This window comes from Eptesicus fuscus, chromosome 6 (genome assembly GCF_027574615.1).
Source record: "Eptesicus fuscus isolate TK198812 chromosome 6, DD_ASM_mEF_20220401, whole genome shotgun sequence".
NCBI lineage: Eukaryota > Metazoa > Chordata > Mammalia > Chiroptera > Vespertilionidae > Eptesicus > Eptesicus fuscus.
In genome coordinates, this window is record NC_072478.1 from 69,908,374 (window position 1) to 69,926,094 (window position 17,721).

At 49.2% G+C, this 17,721-nt stretch overlaps 1 protein-coding gene across 6 annotated transcripts; it reads right to left on the reverse strand.

Annotated features, from left to right (window-relative positions):
* Positions 1–2: 2 nt before the first annotated feature.
* Positions 3–13,587, reverse strand: RMND5B (required for meiotic nuclear division 5 homolog B). 6 transcript variants are annotated; one of them, XM_054717767.1, is made up of 10 exons: positions 13,302–13,587; positions 11,515–11,665; positions 5,850–5,995; positions 5,581–5,721; positions 4,460–4,560; positions 4,097–4,263; positions 3,064–3,229; positions 1,856–1,958; positions 1,612–1,700; positions 3–1,525 (listed from the first exon to the last, which is right to left on the reverse strand). In XM_054717767.1, exons 2-10 carry the CDS (start codon positions 11,651–11,653, stop codon positions 1,462–1,464), a joined length of 1,116 nt encoding a protein of 371 aa, XP_054573742.1. In that variant the 5' UTR covers positions 11,654–11,665; positions 13,302–13,587; the 3' UTR covers positions 3–1,461. The 6 variants fall into 6 exon arrangements, with proteins under 6 accessions (XP_054573742.1, XP_028005734.2, XP_054573740.1 ...); XM_028149933.2 differs by having other exon boundaries at positions 1,612–1,766; positions 13,302–13,421; XM_054717765.1 differs by lacking the exon at positions 13,302–13,587 and adding an exon at positions 12,989–13,292 and having other exon boundaries at positions 1,612–1,766.
* Between the last annotated feature and the right edge of the window lie 4,134 nt (positions 13,588–17,721).

Consider the following 17,721-nt stretch of genomic DNA (forward strand, 5'->3'; position numbering starts at 1 on the left):
GGGGGAGAGAGAAAGAGAAACATTGATCAGTTGCTTTCTGTACACACCCCAACTGGGAATCAAATCCACAATCTGGGTATGCCCTGACCAGGAATTGAACCAGGGACCTTTTGGTGCGTGGGACGAAGCTCAACCAACTGAGCCACACCAGCCAGGGCTCTGTGGGTGTTTTTTAAAGCAGCAGCTGCTAGTGGAGCCAAGGAGTTGGTGGGCAGGGAAGAGTGAAGCAGGCTTTCTCGCCAGAGGACCCCAAGGACTTTAAGAGTGTTCAGTGCTAATGCCTGGCTGCCAGGGCTGGTGCTAGACTCAAGCTGAGAACAAACTTTGCTGCTCACTCCCGAGCTTTCACTTCCCCAGTAGGTGGAAGTCACAGGTAAGGCAGCTGAGCTCAGACCCCATGGCCTGAAAACCTGCAGCTTCTGTCGGGGACACCCCCATCCCTCTTCTTCCTGCATGAGTGTTAGTGCCATTGGGAAGCTTATGGAAGCAATTTACCCACCCACACAGGACATTTTAAATGGGATTATGAAGCTAAATACAAAACCCCAAGCCATCTTTCCTGCTTGGCATGATGGCCCTGGTAACCCAGTCCTTCAAACATTTTAGACTTAAGGTATCTTCCTGCTCTCAAGGCCCAGCACAGGACTCAGTATACATAGCAACCAGGCCTCAAGTGCCCTGGAATAAACTGGAAAGAGCTTGAGCTTCATCTGGTTTAAACTCCAAGCTCTCCTTGACAAGCTGGGAGCCCTGCTGTACAAGTCATTTAATCTTCCCAAATCCCCCTGCCCTGATTTCTAACACGGAGGTCATGAGATTTTATGTATGTAAAAACACCTTCCCCAGGGACTGAAATCTCCCATCCTTTTTGCCCAATCAGAGATGTACGTAGACTGGGTTCTTCCTGACTGGGCACTGTGGCTGGCATGGTCCCACCAGCAGCAGCAGCAGCCAGGCCATGTCAGTACCTGTGTGTAGTGGACATAATTGCAGCAAAGGAAGGAGAAGGCCTGTGAATATATTTTGTTCAAAGTTATAAAAAAAATGGCATTCAGTTCTATCCCAGAGTATTTACTGGTGGATGATGGATACAGACAGTTGTAAGGCTGTACAGTGGGAGCAGTGGATAGGGCGTTGGTGTGTCAGAAAGATCTGGCTGAGGGCAGGGATGAAAGACAGTTGCTGCCGCCACCCAAGTCCTCTGCTCCTCTGTCCATTGCTACATAAACAGTGGCAAACATAAACGGAGACAGCAGCAATACAGAGGCCAGCATCTCCCTGCCCGTACAGTCAAGGAGCCAGCTGCCCAGTGCAGGTTGGTTCATCTCCCTCCTTGGCCCCTGCTGTGGCACTCAGGCAATTCTGAAATGAACCACAATCCACTGAAGCCAACCACTCCAGTGAGACAGCAAGTCTCATGTGTGAAAAATCTCTTTAAATAAAGTTCCTTCCAGGCAGGAGTCAGAATATGATGCGTTTCCCATCTGCTGGGTTCTGCTCCATGGGACAGTAGGGACACTTCAACCTGCAAAGGGGGGAGAACCAAGAATGTCTGAGAGGTTGGCTAGCAGGAGAGCCAAGCCAAGCAGGAGCAGAGCACAGGGAACTTACTTTCCTCCGTTAATGAGCTTGTTGAGTGCATCTCGGGAGATAACGTGGCCACAAATGAGCTTGATGGGAGGGTTGGAATCTGACGTTTGCTGGCGAAGGATGGGGCAGGCGAACACTGAGTGGTACCAGCACTTCATGCCTAGTTCAATCTCAATCTGGGGAGGCCAGCCAAGGGATGAGTCCCACTTCCTGCCGTGGCTATCCCCAGTGCCTTCTTCCCACACCTCCCTCAGCCAGGGCTCACCGGTAACTCATCCTTGTGACTCCAGACCCCTGTGCACTGCCTCTGCTCAATCACAGCTTTGATGTTCATCAGCACGGGCAGTGCCACACAGCCAGAGGCAAAGCTGCAGAACAAAGAGCAAGGGCTAGAGTGGCCAGACCAGGACCCCAGCAGACAGACAAAGGACCTGCACACTTGCCATCAGCATGGGACTCGGGTCAGGGTTCTGAGTTGGCACATGGTTAAATCAGTCCTTGAGAACCAGGTTGCTTATAAAGTGCCACATATGTAATTACGTGTCATTCTAATGCACCCTCAAACTTGAGAACATACAAGAGAGACAAAAGATCCAGGGGGCAGGTATCTGCTCATCCAAACCACTGAAAAGTCCTTGGTGTGATGGGGACTGATCTGTTTGAAAGGCCCCCACTCTGCTGTCATAATGCACCCCTATAACTGGTTATCAACTGGGGCACTTGGAAACGGGACAGATGTAGACCTCACCATGATCTGGGTGGGCATGGGAGCGAACCAGCTGGAGCCTTGGGTGCTAAATGGCTATGATGCAGAGGGCTGTTGTGCTGTGTGAGCGGCAGATGGTGCTCCAGCTGGGAAATACTGTCCTATAATCAGGGTCTACCACACAGTGGAGCATGAGATTCCATAATCAAGTAAATGCACCGTGACACTATCCACTATGGTGTAGTGAGTGGCTCTGGGGTCAGGTCCATGTGCCCTTTAAGTTAATTCATGTCTTGAGCCTCTGTTTTCTCTTCTGTGAAGTAAGTACCTCTAATCCTAGGTCACTGAGGAGTCATGAGAAGAGCATTATTATACAGGAGGCTTCGAGTGAAAACTCTCAAAACCTGTAACTCGGTTCCTCAGATCTACCAGAGAGGAAGTGGTGTTTGACAGATGAGGCTGAGAGAAGGCCAGTGCGGAGAGTCTTGTGATAATCCAGCAGTGAGGTGCAGGCAAAATGGGGACCTCATTCAAGAGGCCTTACAAAATAGGAACCTTGACCCTGCTATTAACCTCATGGTGACCTTGGACCATAACTCTTCCTAATCTCAGTTTCTCCAACTCTGGACACAAGTAGTTCCTATCTGGAAGATGGACTTACTTAGAGAGCCAGTTTAGGTCTGTCCTGGCACATGACCCAGCCTCGGCAAATTGTTTCCCTTGAAATCCAACCACTCACGCTGCCCTTTCCACAGGGCTGGCTGTACCTGACACTGAGGGGCGACTCCACAGAAAGCCCCAGCAGGGAACAAGCATCTCGGGTAAAGGTCTCACAGATCTCAGCCCAGTGGCTGGCGTCCAGGAGGTGGCAGTAGGGCGACTTCTCCAAGCCCAGCCGCAGGTATACCAGGCTGCCCATCATCACCTGGATCTCTGCAAGGCAACCAGGCGCAGCTCAGCACGTGCAGGACCAGGGCACAGGAGGCAGCTGCTCCTCAGGGCTGGGTGCCCAGCCCCAGGGACAGTATGGCTGTGGAAGCAGGATGGGGAGCAAGCTGAACACCAAGGCTCTGAGGTGTCCGGCCTGGCCAGGCAGGGACTGAAGTGTCTTCAGGTAAAACTGGTTTTCCATAAAACCCAATGGAGCTATTTATGTGGGACCAGGACAGGCATCACCCTGTGCATCAGGAAGGAGGGGTCCTGGTTCCCTTCTCTTCCTTCAACTGAATCAGGGAACAAACCTCAAATCTCGGGGTGGCACTCACATCTATTTTAGAACACTAGCTAACACCTCTTTCTAAAAAACTTTCAAGAGGCATCTAGCTGAAATTTAATAACACTGATTTGTTTTCATGTTTACCTTTTAGTAAAATGTGAAGTAGTAAATATGAAGGGAGCTAAAGAAAAGTTACTAGCAGTATGGTGGTTACTGATGGGGAACATCTGGAAGGTGAAACAAATGACTGAGGTTTAGAAATCCACATGTGAAGGAAGAGGGCTCAGGCAGGCGCCTGCAGAGAAGGTACTGAGGCAGAGCAGCTTGAGGGCAGGCGTGACGTGGCACACATAAACCCAGTATGGTGTGTGTGTGGGTATGGCAAAAGCTGGTGACGGGGACCGGAGGTGGTTCTGAGATGCAGCTAGAAGGGTGTGACAGAGACAGTGAGGAAGAGCCTTGGGTTTGGAGTTCACCTTGGAGACAGTGAAGGAGGGGTCAGAGTTCTCAGGCTAAGAGCAGCACCCTGGTTAAATGCCGACATCTGCCAGAGCCCAGCAGCATCTACTACCCTTGGCACTTACCCCGCTGATGCAGCCGAGCAAAGGGCTGGAAGTGCCTGGCATAGCTGAGGGCCTCCAGCTGCTTGTCAGGGCCACCAGCCAGGAGATGAATAAAGTACAGTCGGTGCAGCTTGAATTCCAGCGAGCTGTTAAGCTCAAGCAGACGCTGCCTGTGGGAGATGGCCCATCTGGAAAGAAAGGGGCCGGTTGAGTATGGAGCTGGTGGGATGAAAGAAGGAGTCCCGAGGGAGCTGGGCAGAGGGGTGGGATCCAAAAGCCTATGTGAGGCCACAAGACAGAGCTGGAGGTATGTCAAGTACACTAGGTGAGGTGAAGGCCACAGACAAGCCCTGCCCCCTGCTGTCCCACCCAAGGCCCACTTACTCCAACGCTGGTCCCAGGTCATGTTTGTGCAGAGCTTCCAGTATTCGATTCAACTCCAGGAAAGGCTGCTTGAAGTCCAAGTCCACGTTCAGTGTAGATTCCTGTGGGGAGAGCATGATCCCATCACTGGAGGACACTGTTTCCAAAATTCTGTTCTAATAAAACCTCATCTGTCTAAGACAGGCTGGAGACCTTGCATGAGGAGCTGAGGTCTCCTGCCAGCCACTTGGCCCCAATTCAGTTTTGGGAAGCTGAGTACCACAGGGCAGACTATAACCTCACCCAGGTCATGGAGACAGTCCCTCCCAGTCCCTGTGTTGAGGAGCATGGTGAGAAAGTATTCCTCTTCAATCCTCTTAATTACTTCAAGAGAAAGGATACTTTACTTTTACTGCCTGTGTGCTTTAACACCTAACAGTGCTACTCTGTCATTTTACTAATCTCCCTTTTTAAGAAACTCATCACTTTACTAGTCCCCCTTGACTCAGAACCCTGCCTGGCAACCAACCCTAGTTAGAAATTAATGACTTCGCTTTTCACTGTATCTATTTTTAATATTTTTTATTTATTGATTGATTTTAGAGAGACAGAGGGAGAGAGACATCGATTTGTTGTTCCACTTATTTATGCATTCATTGTTGATTGTTATGTGTGCCCTGACCAGGGATCAAACCTGCAACCTTGGTATATCAGGAAAACGCTCTCTAACCAACTAAGCTACCTGGCCAGGGCTCACCGAGCTCCCTTCTATTTATAGCAGGAGAACTGATTTCCTTTCTAATATAAATTTATTTCAATAATAACAGGAATGTATTATAAAAAAATGATTGAGTAGAAAACAGAATAGGCAGGCCTAACCGGTTTGGCTCAGTGGATAGAGTGTCAGCCTGCGGACTCAAGGGTCCCAGGTTCGATTCCGGTCAAGGGCATGTACCTTGGCTGTGGTCACATCCCCAGTGGGGAGTGTGCAGGAGGCAGCTGATTGGTGTTTCTCTCTCATCAATGTTTCTAACTCTCTATCCCTCTCCCTTCCTCTCCGTAAAAATCAATAAAATATTTTAAAAAAAAAAGAAAGAAAACAGAATAGGCAGGTCCCAGCACCTTCCCCACAGAGCCATTACCTGGCACAGCTCCTCAGCCACGCTGAGCATGCCCTGCTGGTACAGGTGCTCCACGATGGCCATCTGCAGGATCTGCTGCTGCTTCTCCCGGGAGTCCCATACTGCATCGGAGACTACACCGCATACCTCAGAGTCAAAGTTCTGACAAGGACGAGAGACAGGGCCCTGTGACTCGGCACTCGCATTCCTCACACTTGCTTTCCTGATAAGCCCTGGGACATACCAACTCCAGGTATCCCTGTCCCCACTCCAGATGCCCACACGCTCACCCTGTCAATGGCTTTGCCCACTCGGGAGACACTGCTGTGAATGTCCTTGTGGTCCGAAGCCAGTTTCTGCACGGTGTCTTTGATCTTCCTGCAACACTGGGACATCACCAAGGAGAGGGTGGCTGAGAGAGGGGTCCCCTGGAGAGCTGCAGAGAAACACTAGCAGTGAGTCAGGACACAGGAACAGAACTTGTCCCTGCTTCCTCTCCCCACAGAGGCCCAGGAGGCAGCCCTGAACTCCAGAGTGACTCAGCTTCTGGTTCTAGCTGGTTTGGCTCAGTGGATAAGAGCCTCAGCCTGCGTACTGAAGGGTCCCGGGTTTTATTCTGGTCAAGGGCACATGCCTGGGTTGTAGGCTCAATCCCCAGTAGGGGGCGTGCAGGAGGCAGCCAATCAATGATTCTTTCTCATCCTTGGCTCTCTCCAGCCTCTCCCTTTCCCTTCCTCTCTGAAATCAATAAAATATATTTTCAAAAAGACTCAGCTTCTATTTCATGTCCTGTCAATTTTAATCTGCCTGACTTCATTTCTGTCTTCATTTCCTCATCTATAAAATGGGGGAGCTAGCACCAGCTTGTAGGTGGCTGAGAACTGAAGATGATTTGGCACTTACTACGGGTAAGTACTTTATTTCGGCTCATTTAATCCTCACCCTCGTGCTGTGCAGTGGGCACTATCCACGGCCTGTCCTATAGCTGAGGCAGGAACTTGCCAAGTGACACAGCAGTGACAGATTTAAAATCTGTGCTCCTCACCACCACACTGATGGCTCTTGATTATCTTGAGTGAGATGCCCTGTGTGGGAAGGCTTTGAACCTTAAAACATTGTCCTCACATGAATGCCTCTTATCAACTAGAGCACACCAGGTGGGCCAGGGGCGGCCAGGGAACCTCAGGGATTCCTGGCTCAGGATTCCAGCTCCAAGTGGTTTCTCCCTCATGGCCAGGGTAGAGCCAGACCAACCACCAAGAGCAGGTGAGACTTGGAGGAGAAGAGAGCAAACTGGGCATTGGACCCTTCCTTGGGCCCAGCATCACTAGTTGCATCACCTCGGTTCAGGGAAGAGACGTGACCAGAGGGCCAGGGAGACTTGCAGCTCCGAGAGCAGAAGCCCTGGAAGAGAGATGCATTCTGCCAGGCTGCTGAACAAACAAAATGTGAACAGGAGCTGTTGGAGCACGGGGGCATCTCGGGGGAGCAGCCTCTGAGAATGAAGCCAGGGTGGACTGAGGGATCACCTGGGTACCTGAATGCAGCCGGGCTGGACCCTTCAGTTACCTGAACCCATAAATCCAGCTCCCTTGACTTGTGTGTATGTTTGTTTACACTAGTCTGAGCTGGGTTTCTGTCCTTATAAGTGAATGAGTCCTGAAAAATACAAAAAGGAGGTGGTGGCTGGGCCACCCATCTCCCCCAGGAAGACACTCCACTGCCAGCATCAGCACTGCTCTCCGAAAGCCCAGCTTGCCACTCTTTTCTCACATTTTGCTCCCCCTAGGTCACAGAGGGCCACACTGCACATTCTCTAGCCACATCTCCTTTAGAACAAAGCAACACTCTTAAGAAACCAGTGCCTTTTTAACCTGGAATCCCCCAATTTCCACTGCCAAGGACCCCACAGACAACCATTAGTCCTGACAAATCCCCATCTGAGAAGAAACCCTCTCTCTGTGAACACACTGCAGCCATAGCCACCTGTTAACCAAGAGCACAGACAGTGTGAGTTTTGGACCAGCAAAAGAAAAGTGTTTCTTCCACACAGTTAACAGATTCCATCAAAAGCATGGCACAGCCCTAACCGGTTTGGCTCAGTGGATAGAGCATCGGCCTGCGGACTCAAGGGTCCCAGGTTCGATTCCGGTCAAGGGCATGTACTTTGGTTGCGGGCACATACCCAGTAGGAAGTGTTCAGGAGGCAGCTGATTGATGTTTCTCTCTCATCGATGTTTCTAACTCTCTATCCCTCTCCTTTCCTCTCTGTAAAAATAAACAAATAAATAGATAGATAGATAATAGATAGATAAATAAATAAATATTTTTAAAAAATAAATACTGTTTAAAAAAAAAAAAAAGCATGGCACAACCGGCCTGGCTGGTGTGACTCAGTTGGAGTGTCATCCTGTGTACCAAAAGGTGGTGGGAGTGTCATCCTGTGTACCAAAAGGTGGTGGGTTTGATCCCTGGTCAGGGCACATACCCAGGTTGCAGGTTCAATCCCCGGTCAGGGCATGTGTAGGAGGTACCTGATCAATCTCTTTCCCTTCCTCGTTCTGAAATCAATTAAAAAAAAAAAAAAAAAGCATGGCACAACCACATAATGGTAAGAGAATGGGGCAGAATCCCTATGTACTGATACAGAACACTCCCCAAGACAGACTGTGTAGGGGAAAGAGCAAGGTGTTCCCTGTGTGTGAAAAAAAGGAGGGGGAATAAGCACTTCTACATGACATCTACGTGTGCACACAGATGCTGCATACAAGGGCACCTGAGAAACAGAATGGGATGACTATTGGAGAGAGGCACAGAAACTGGGAATCAGAGGTGAAAGGGAGACACTTTTCACTCGCAGCCTTTTTGACCTCGAAGTCTTTTCCATGTGCATACATTTTTTAAAATCTTTATTGTTAAAAGTATTACATATGTCCCCTTTTTTCCCCCATTGACTCCTTCTAGCCCACACCCACCTGCATGCATTCTTTAAGAAATAAAAAGGAAACAGACTCTACTTTATAGATTGTTTTTCTCAGTGGTACTAAGTATAGCAATTCTGAAAATACTTTCCATGTATTATAGAAATTGAGCAGATGAGAAATGTATCAGCAGTCAGCCTTCTCACTGTTGGAGAAGAGAGATGCAGCTATGGATGGGGGCAGTCTGGGAGGAACCCTGTGATACTGAATTATAATTGAAGGCATCATTGTAAATGCATTGCCTGCAATATACTAAGACTGATGGATGGATAGGAAAGAAGAAAAAAAAGATCCATTTGCTAAAAAAAACCCTAAAAATAATGACACCTCAGTAACAACCTAGATCATGGTTTCCAAATACCATTTCCCACCAAAAGAACCATGGCTACTTGCAAAAATTACTGATTCCAGGTAATATCTTATTGTGCCAGAAAATAAGGGAGTGCTGAAAAAAATAACAATAAATTTAAGACAAAAAAGGACACAGAGGTGAAAGAAGAGTGCTGAGATAATTGAATATTCACGTGTAAACAAATTAAGCTGAACCTTACACCATACACAAAAATTAACTCAAAATGGATCAAAGAGCAAGTGTAAAAGCCCAAACTATAAAACTCTTAGACAAAACAGAGGTGTAAATCTTCATAATCATGGATTGGGCAGTGGTTTCTTAGATATGACAATAAAAGCATAAGCAACCAAAGAAAAAATAAAGTGAACTTTATCAATATTAAAAACTTTTGTGCCCTAACCGGTTTGGCTCAGTGGATGGAGCATCGGCCTGCGGACTCAAGGGTCCCAGGTTCGATTCCGGTCAAGGGCATGTGCCTTGGTTGCAGGCACATCCCCAGTAGGGGGTGTGCAGGAGGCAGCTGATCGGTGTTTTTCTCTCATCGATGTTTCTAACTCTCTATCCCTCTCCCTTCCTCTCTGTAAAAAATCAATAAAATATATTAAAAAACAAAACAAAAACTTTTGTGCTTTGACTGTTGAACCTTAGAGGGAAGGCAGGGGAGGTGGGTGGGTGGGAAGAGATCAACCAAAGAACTTGAATGCATATATGCATAACCCATGGACACTGACAATAAGGTGGTGAAGGCCTGGGGCCAGGGGCAGGGTGGGCTAGAAGGGGTCAATAGGGGGGGAAAAGGGGACATATGTAATACTACTTTCAACAATAAAGATTAAAAAACAACAACAAAGAAACAACAAACAAAACTAATAATAAAGAGTACCATTTGTTCATAAAACAAACAAACAAAAAACAAACAAACAAAAAACACGTTTGTGCTTCAAACAACACTATCAAGAAGATGAGAACAACCCGGGCATGTGCCCTGACCGGAAATCAAACAGTGACCTCCTGCCGAAACCGGTTTGGCTCAGTGGATAGAGCGTCGGACTGAAGGGTCCCAGGTTCGATTCTGGTCTGGGGCATGTATCTTGGTTGCGGGCACATCCCCAGTAGGGGGTGTGCAGGAGGCAGCTGATCGATGTTTCTCTCTCATTGATGTTTCTAGCTCTCTGTCTCTCTCTCTCTTCCTCTCTGTAAAAAATCAATAAAATATATTTTAAAAAAAAAAAAAAACAGTGACCTCCTGGTTCATAGGTCAGCACTCACTCACTGAGCCACATCAGCTAGGCTATTATTATTTTATTTTTTTTAAAGGGAAAAACAGTTTTAACAGAGTTACCATATGACACAGCACAGAAAAAAGAAGTAGCTATTCACTCTACAACAGGGATGAACCTTGAAAACATTATGCTAAGTGAAAGAATACAAAATGCCACATATTGTCTGTCCATTTATTTTTTTATTTTATCCTCACCTGAGAATATTTTTCCCATTGATTTCTAAAGAGAGTGTGAGGGAGGAGGGGAGGAGAGAGAGAGAAAGAGAGAAACATCTACGTGAGAGAAACACATCGATTGGTTGCCTCCCACTCGATTCGCGCCTATGGGGGCTGGTGAACTTGCAACCTGCAACTGAGGTATGTGTCCTTGAGAATCGAACCCACCACCCTCCAGTCACAGGCAGATGTTCTAACCACTGAGAAAAACCGGCCAGGGCTGTACAATTCCATTAACTAGTATAGGATGTGTCCAGAGTAGGTAAGTCCATAGAAAGCAGATTAGTGGTTGCCAGGGGCTAGGGGAGAGGGAGGAATGGAGGAGTTATTGTCTCTTTTGGGGGTGATAAAAATGCTCTGAAATTACATGGTAATAATGTTTGTACAACTCTGTAAATACACTAAAATCACAAAACTGTACCCTTTAAAGCAGTGGTTCTCAACCTTTCTAATGCCGCGACCCTTTAATACAGTTCCTCATGTTGTGGTGACCCCCAACCATAAAATTATTTTTGTTGCTACTTCATAACTGTAATTTTGCTACTGTTATGAATCGTAATGTAAATATCTGTGTTTTCCGATGGTCTTAGGCGACCCTGTAGACGCTGCTGTAGAGCCTAAGAGCATCGGGAAAACACAGGTATTTACAATTCGTAACAGTAGCAAAATTACAGTTATGAAGTAACAATGAAAATAATTTTATGGTTGGGGGTCACCACAACATGAGGAACTGTATTAAAGGGTCACGGCATTAGAAAGGTTGAGAACCACTGCTTTAAAGGGTTGTGTTGTTGTTTTTTATGTGAATCAGCTCAATTTTTTTTAAAAAAAGGACATAGGAACTAGGGAATACCTCTGGGCAAATCTAACACAATTTGAGCATCAAAATGTATAACAATAATGCAGTATAACCCATTGAATAAGAAGTTCTGAGTGAGAACTAATAATAAATATATATATGGGAGAAGGGCAAGTTTTTTCCTTATAGTTGAATGCCAAGTAATAAATATATGAGGAATGACAGAGCAGGAAAAGTCACCTTGTTACTAAGTAGCTTTGGGGTATCCTAGGCCCATAGGAAGGCAGGAATGGAGCTCTGGGGTTGAGGGGGGATGGACACCCACCTGCACTGGCCAGCTCAGCCCGAAGCTGTCCTACGTAATGCAGCAGCTCCTCCAGGCTCTGCTCGCAGTGCTGCCCGTAGGTCAGGAACTTCTGTAGGACCTTGTCCACCTCTCTCTCCACGCTCTCACACTGCTCCATGGTGGCCTCTGCCTGGGGGCAGGAGGAGGGTCCAGTGTCAAGCCCCACCTGGGGGACACAGTGGGGAGGGCTCCCGGATTCCCCTTACCACACCCATATCATATATCAATGCTCAAAACTGCCCAGCGTAACATATCTGTCCACAGCTCCATCAGCCCCAGCCTGTGGAGTGTGCAGGCAGGTGTGAGGGCAGGGGTTTCTTGACTCATGGTGAGAAAAGTCTGTTTCCAACTCTTTTCACTCTACAATCCTTGCTCATCTCTCTCTCCCTTTTTTAATGTTTTGAGAGAGAGAGAGAGAGAGAGAGAGAGAGAGAGAGAGAGATATGAGAGAAAAACAGCAACCAGCTGCCTCCTGCATGCCCCTTACTGGGGATCAAGCCTGAAATCCGGGCATGTGCCCTGACCGGAATGGAAAAGGTGACCCCTATGGTTCAAAGGTCAATGCCACACCAGCTGGGCCACAGCCTTCTTTCTCTTCCTTGACTACATTCACTTTATTTCTTCCTCAGGGCCTTTGCACTGGCTGTTCCCTCTGCCTGAACAGTCTTCTCCCAAATCTTTTCCGTTTGGCTCCTTGAAGTCTCCAACTTCATCCCTTCAGAGATGGTCTCCTAGACCCAGTACCCCTCTGCCCCACCCCCACACCATTCACTCTATCATATCACCCTTTTCCTTACAGGTTCTCTAGTTGAAGTTTCTTTCTTTTTTTTTAAATATACTTTATTGATTTTTAACAGAGAGGAAGGGAGAGGGATAGAGCTTTAGAAACATCAATGAGAGAGAAACATCCATCAGCTGCCTCCTGCACACCCCGCAATGGGGATGTGCCCGCAACCAAGGTACATGCCCTTGACTGGAATCGAACCTGGGACCCTTGAGTCCGCAGGCTGACCCTGAGCCAAACCGGTCAGGGCTCTTTTTTTTTTTTTAGTATACATTTTTATTGATTTCAGAGAGGAAGTGAGAGAGAGAGAAACATCAATGATAAGAGAGAATCATTGGTCAGCTGCCTCCTGCACGCCCCCTACTGGGGATTGAGCCTGCAACCCGGGCATGTGCACTGACTGGGAAACAACCTGGAACCCTTCAGTCCACAGGCCGACGCTCTATCCACTGAGCCAAACCCGCTAGGGCTGGTTGAAGTTCCCATCTTTCTTTTGTCATTAACCAAAATTGAGGGGACGTAAAGGCCCACTATTTTCCATGGAATACAGAGGGGCACTGAGGAATTTGGGGGGCGGGGGGATGCCTGAACTATTTCATATCTGGGAGTTTCACCTGCATTAACGCAAATGACTGTAAAACTCTTACTCATGCTCCAGAAGACCCTGACCTAATGCCCTGCCTGGCCCCCTCATCCCAGCCGGGTCCCAGCCGGGTCGCACTAGGACCGGGTGTCTGAGTTCGAGCGATTCCCCCGACAGAAGCGATTCCTCGCGTGTCCTGGGAGTCTGTGGGGCTTCAGTTCTCGGCCGGGGCCCACGACTACGGAGCAAACAAGTCCAAGGGCGGACTGGGGCGGAGACTTAGTCGGGGGGCTTCGGGGGAGGCCCGAGGCCTGGGAGCCCGGCCGAGCTGCCGTCCGCCGGGCCCCTCCGCGCCTGCCCTCGGCCCGCACCTCCAGGCCCGGACACCGCGGCTCTCACCTGCTGCTGCAGCCCGGACCCCGGCTTCCGGCGCTGCTGTCATCGGACCGGAAGCCGCGGCGGTTGCTCCGCGGGTCCGGACTCGCCCACTCGCAGCGTCGCGGAGGGGTGGCCGTCCCGCAGGGCCGCGGCTCTCCGCCTGGGCGCCGAGCCTCAGCTTCCCGCGCGCCCAGAGTGGAGTCGCCCACAGAAGCGGGTGGAGGCGGGAAGCCGCACCCCCCTCCGCCCGGGCGTACGCCGGAGCCCTGTGCCCGAGGCTGCAGCTGGACCTCGACCCTCCGCGTCTGCGGGAAGGGATCGGACCCACCCGCTCGCTGGCCCGGGAGGTTTGGGGGTGCATGGGGCGGGCGGGGCGGCTTCCCTACCGGGAAGAAGCGCCTGGCCCGCCCGCCCCGCACAACTCGGTCCCAGCGTCCCGCTTCGCGCTCTGAAGCCTTAAACCGAGGACTGTTCAACTCCGCCCCCGCCCTCTGCCCTCACTCAGAGGAGACCACCCCACGGCAAGGGTCCGACAGGCTCTCCCGCGATGGCTCCTTGATGCTCTTTTTGACACATCCAATGAGGTTTAAAAGAAAAGTCACTTTTTTTTCTGTCCCTAAGTCAGTACTTAACCTATCCATTGGGCATTCAACAAGAGGATTGGACTGCTGGGGTGAGGGTACCCAGTCCCCGCTCTACCGCCCCCCAGCCGTTGTCCCTCCTGGGCGAACGGGGGGGTACGGTGTGTGGGGGGGGACCCGGTTGCACAACTGTCCTGAAGAGGAAGGGTGACCCCAAACCCAGGCCTGGACTGAATTCACACTCCCCCCAGAGCAGGGGGTTGCTCTGGAGGGGCAGGGCAGAGGAATGGCCCACCCCTCCACAAGCCTTCGAGACTTGAACTAGAAAAGAGCCCAAGCCCAGCGGGGTGGCTCCGTCGTTGAGCGGCGACCTAAGAACCAGGAGGTCACGGTTGGATTCCTGGTCGGGGCACACCCCTGGGTTGCGGGCTCGATCCCCCAGTAGGGGGCGTGGAGGAAGCAGTCAATCAACGACTCTTTTTCATCTTTGTTTCTTTGTCCTCTCTCTGAAATAAATTAAAGGGGGTGGGGGGGAACGCCCAAGAGAAAAGGCTTGGTCTCGGTTTTGGTTTTCCTGACTTTCTGCTCCCTTTCCGTGTCAGTTTCATTCCAGGGCAACCTCCCCCTTCAACCCTCCAGGCCTCCTCCCCAACCTTCACCCCCAAGCACCCTTGCACAATCTTGTTTGTTTTCTGTATAGCACTTGCACAAACCAGTTTTTAAAAAAATAGCATTTGACTTAAAATTATCGTGTGTGTTTGTTTATTCTGTCTTTCGGCCCCTAACACACCTCCCCTTAAGAATAAAAGCCCCATTTGGACCAGGACTTGGTACTCAGTACTGCTGTATCCCCAACACCATGTGCTTGGAACACCTTAAGCTCAGAAATACTCTGAGGTACCTAGTATCCTCCGATGGCTCCAAAACCTTCTGCATCACGCCGAGAGGGGGCAGTCCAGAGCCCCAGATCCTGGCGAGTCCGGTCTGTGCACACCGAGCCTGGGTGGTCCTGGCCCACGCGAGCTTGGGGGCGGAGAGTTGAGTAAGCCTAGCCTGGGGCCGACCGCTGAGGCCCAGGCCGCCTCCGCCTCCGAGCCGACTGGACCCCACCGGTTTTCCACAGCGCCCCAGGCTTTCCCACTTCCTCTGGAGGAGCCAGACTGGACCTGCCAGCTAGGCTAGGTCTGAGCAAAGCCCAGCTTCTTTGAGGACTTTGAATGCCAGGCAGACACCTCAGGCAGTTTCCCCTTTGTCATTGCTTCCCCAGGATGTGGTTGGTTCTCCTTGCGTCTCTGTTTTGTCACTGTGCACCAAGTTTTATTACATAGTTGATTTTGTCCATTTTACCCCGTTGGGATTGTGTTTGTTTTCGTTGGGAGAAGGGGGTGCTTCAGAGCAGAAAAACAGCTGTTCTCCACCAATTCAATAATAGTCTGTTTAGCCTTTTGCTGGTTTCCTAGGATTTGTTTTTAAAAATTTAACTCTTTGGCACAACCCTCCAGGCCTCCTCCCCAATTTACATGTCCATTTCATTTTGCACGTGGAAGTGCAACGTCTGACGTTGTTTTCCCACATTTTTGTCCAGTTATCACAGCACCTCTTACTAAATAATCCTTCTTACCGTCTCATTTTGAAGCCCTTCATCATCATATTAGAATTTTCTGCAATAAGGAATCTATTTCTGGCTCTTCATTCTTTCCATTGAAGCGGTTTTATTTTTACATCAATGTCATATTGTTTTACTTGCTACTTTGTAATATGTTCTAATATGTGGTGGGATTAAATAAGGCTCACAAAAAGTGGGGGGAAAGAAACACAGGGTAATTAAGAAAGCAGGTCACTGGTTGCCTGGGGATAGAGGTTAAGGGCTGACTACAGAGGGGCACAGAGGAATTTGGGGGGGATGCCGGAACTATTTCATATCTTGATTGTAGGGTTAGTTATACAACTCTGCATTTGCCAAAGCTCTAAAAACTAAACTCTAAAAAAGATGAGTTTTCCTGTATGTAAATTATACCTTAAAATGGGAGAAGGGAAACAGATACACAAAGAACACACTAGATAAATCCTTTAAAAAAAAGTTTCTTGACCTAGATGGCAAGCCCTGGAATGCTCTCCTGAAAATACAGCCTTCCTTCCCTCAGAGTGAGTCCTCCCCTGCGAGCTGGTGGGTAGTGGCAGCAGCCGATGATGCCCCCACTGCTTGCCCTCTGAAGAACCTGGGAGCATCAGGGCTCATCCCATGGAGCTCAAGTTGCCTGCTCAGGCTGCCTCTTCCTTCCACCCTCCAGGCGGCTCCTAACAAGTCTCCGCTTCTTCTTGCGGTTCCTGCCCCTCCGTGCAAGGCTTTGGTTCAGGCCAGGAGTGGCTACATCATTTGCAGGCCCCAGAGCAAAATGAAAAACATGAGGCCTCTTGTTCAAACATCATTTAGAAGTTCAAGATGGCAATAGCAGAGCATTGCACCAAAGTGCACAGCCCTTCTGTGTGTGGGACCCTGCATGACCACACAGGTCACACACACATAAAGCTAGTCCTAGTTCTGGCCCTTCCCTTGGCTGCGGTTGGGACCCACCCACAGTCACAGGAAATGAGGTCTTCCTATGTCAGACAGAACCCTCCCCCAGGCCTGCCCCACGCTTCCCTGTGTCCAAGTCCAGGCCTGTCCTAGATGCCCTCATCCCATGATGCTCCTGAGGAAACCCCAACTCCCCTCTTCAGAGAAGCTTACCCCTGTTAAAGAAAAAAAACAAAAGCACTGGCCGGTGTTCTCAATGGTTAGAGCACTGGCCCGAGCACCAAGTGGTCGCGGGTTCGATTCCTGGTCAAGGGCACATACTTGGGTTGCAACCAATCGATATCTCTCTCACATCCATGTTTCTCTTTCTCTCTCTTCCCCCTCCTCTCTTTCACTATCTCAAAAAAGTCAATGGAAAATATATCCTCGGGTGAGGATTAACAAAAAAAAAGGGGGGGGGGGAGGAAATAAAGAAAAAAATTTACTCATGACACTTGTTAGAATGGTAAGGAAGTCTTTATTCAAGAAGGACTACAGCGATGGAGATTTGTAGTAGGGGACAGAGAGTGGGCTCAACTCCAAACACAACAAGGAAAAGTAGAATTTATGGCCAAGGACCAGACTGGGGGTCAGTGGGTGGAAAATTCCTAAGCCCGGCTGGCGTAGCTTAGTGGTTGAGAGTCTCGACCTCTGAACCAGGAGATCAAGGTTTGATTCCCGGTCAGGGCACAGGCCAGGGTTTCAGGCTTGATCCCCAATGGGGCACATGCAGGAGGCAGCCAATCAATGATACTCTCTCATCATTGATGTTTCCATCTCTCTCCCTCTTCTTTCCTCTCTGAAATCAATAAAAATATATGTTTTAAAAAGAAAAAACTACTACGAGAAAACCTCAGGGGATAGAGGGCATTCTGGCTAAATAGACCACAGGATTCTCACTGAAGGCCGGCCAGTGACCCGTGGAGGATGAGAAACCAAATTAAATATGCAGGGTGATCTAGTATAGAGGATGGGCAATTCTGGCTAAACTGAGGATTCTTGCTAGAGCTGGACTGAACAAGAAAGGACACCTTCCAAGGTCAGACCTCGTCAAAAAGAGCTCAGAAGAGCCTAACAAGCCCTGGCTGTTGGTTGGGTTTCATCCATGCACCAGTTGCCGGTCAGAGCACAAGCACGAGTTTTGGGATGGATTCCCAGCAGGGGGCGTGCGGGAGGCAGCCAATCAAGAGGTTTTTGTTGTTAGTCCTCACCAGAGGATATTTTTCCATCAATGTTGTGCTATCTCATGGATGTTTCTCTCCCTCCCTTCCTCTCTCTCAAAAAATTAATAAAAAAATTAAAA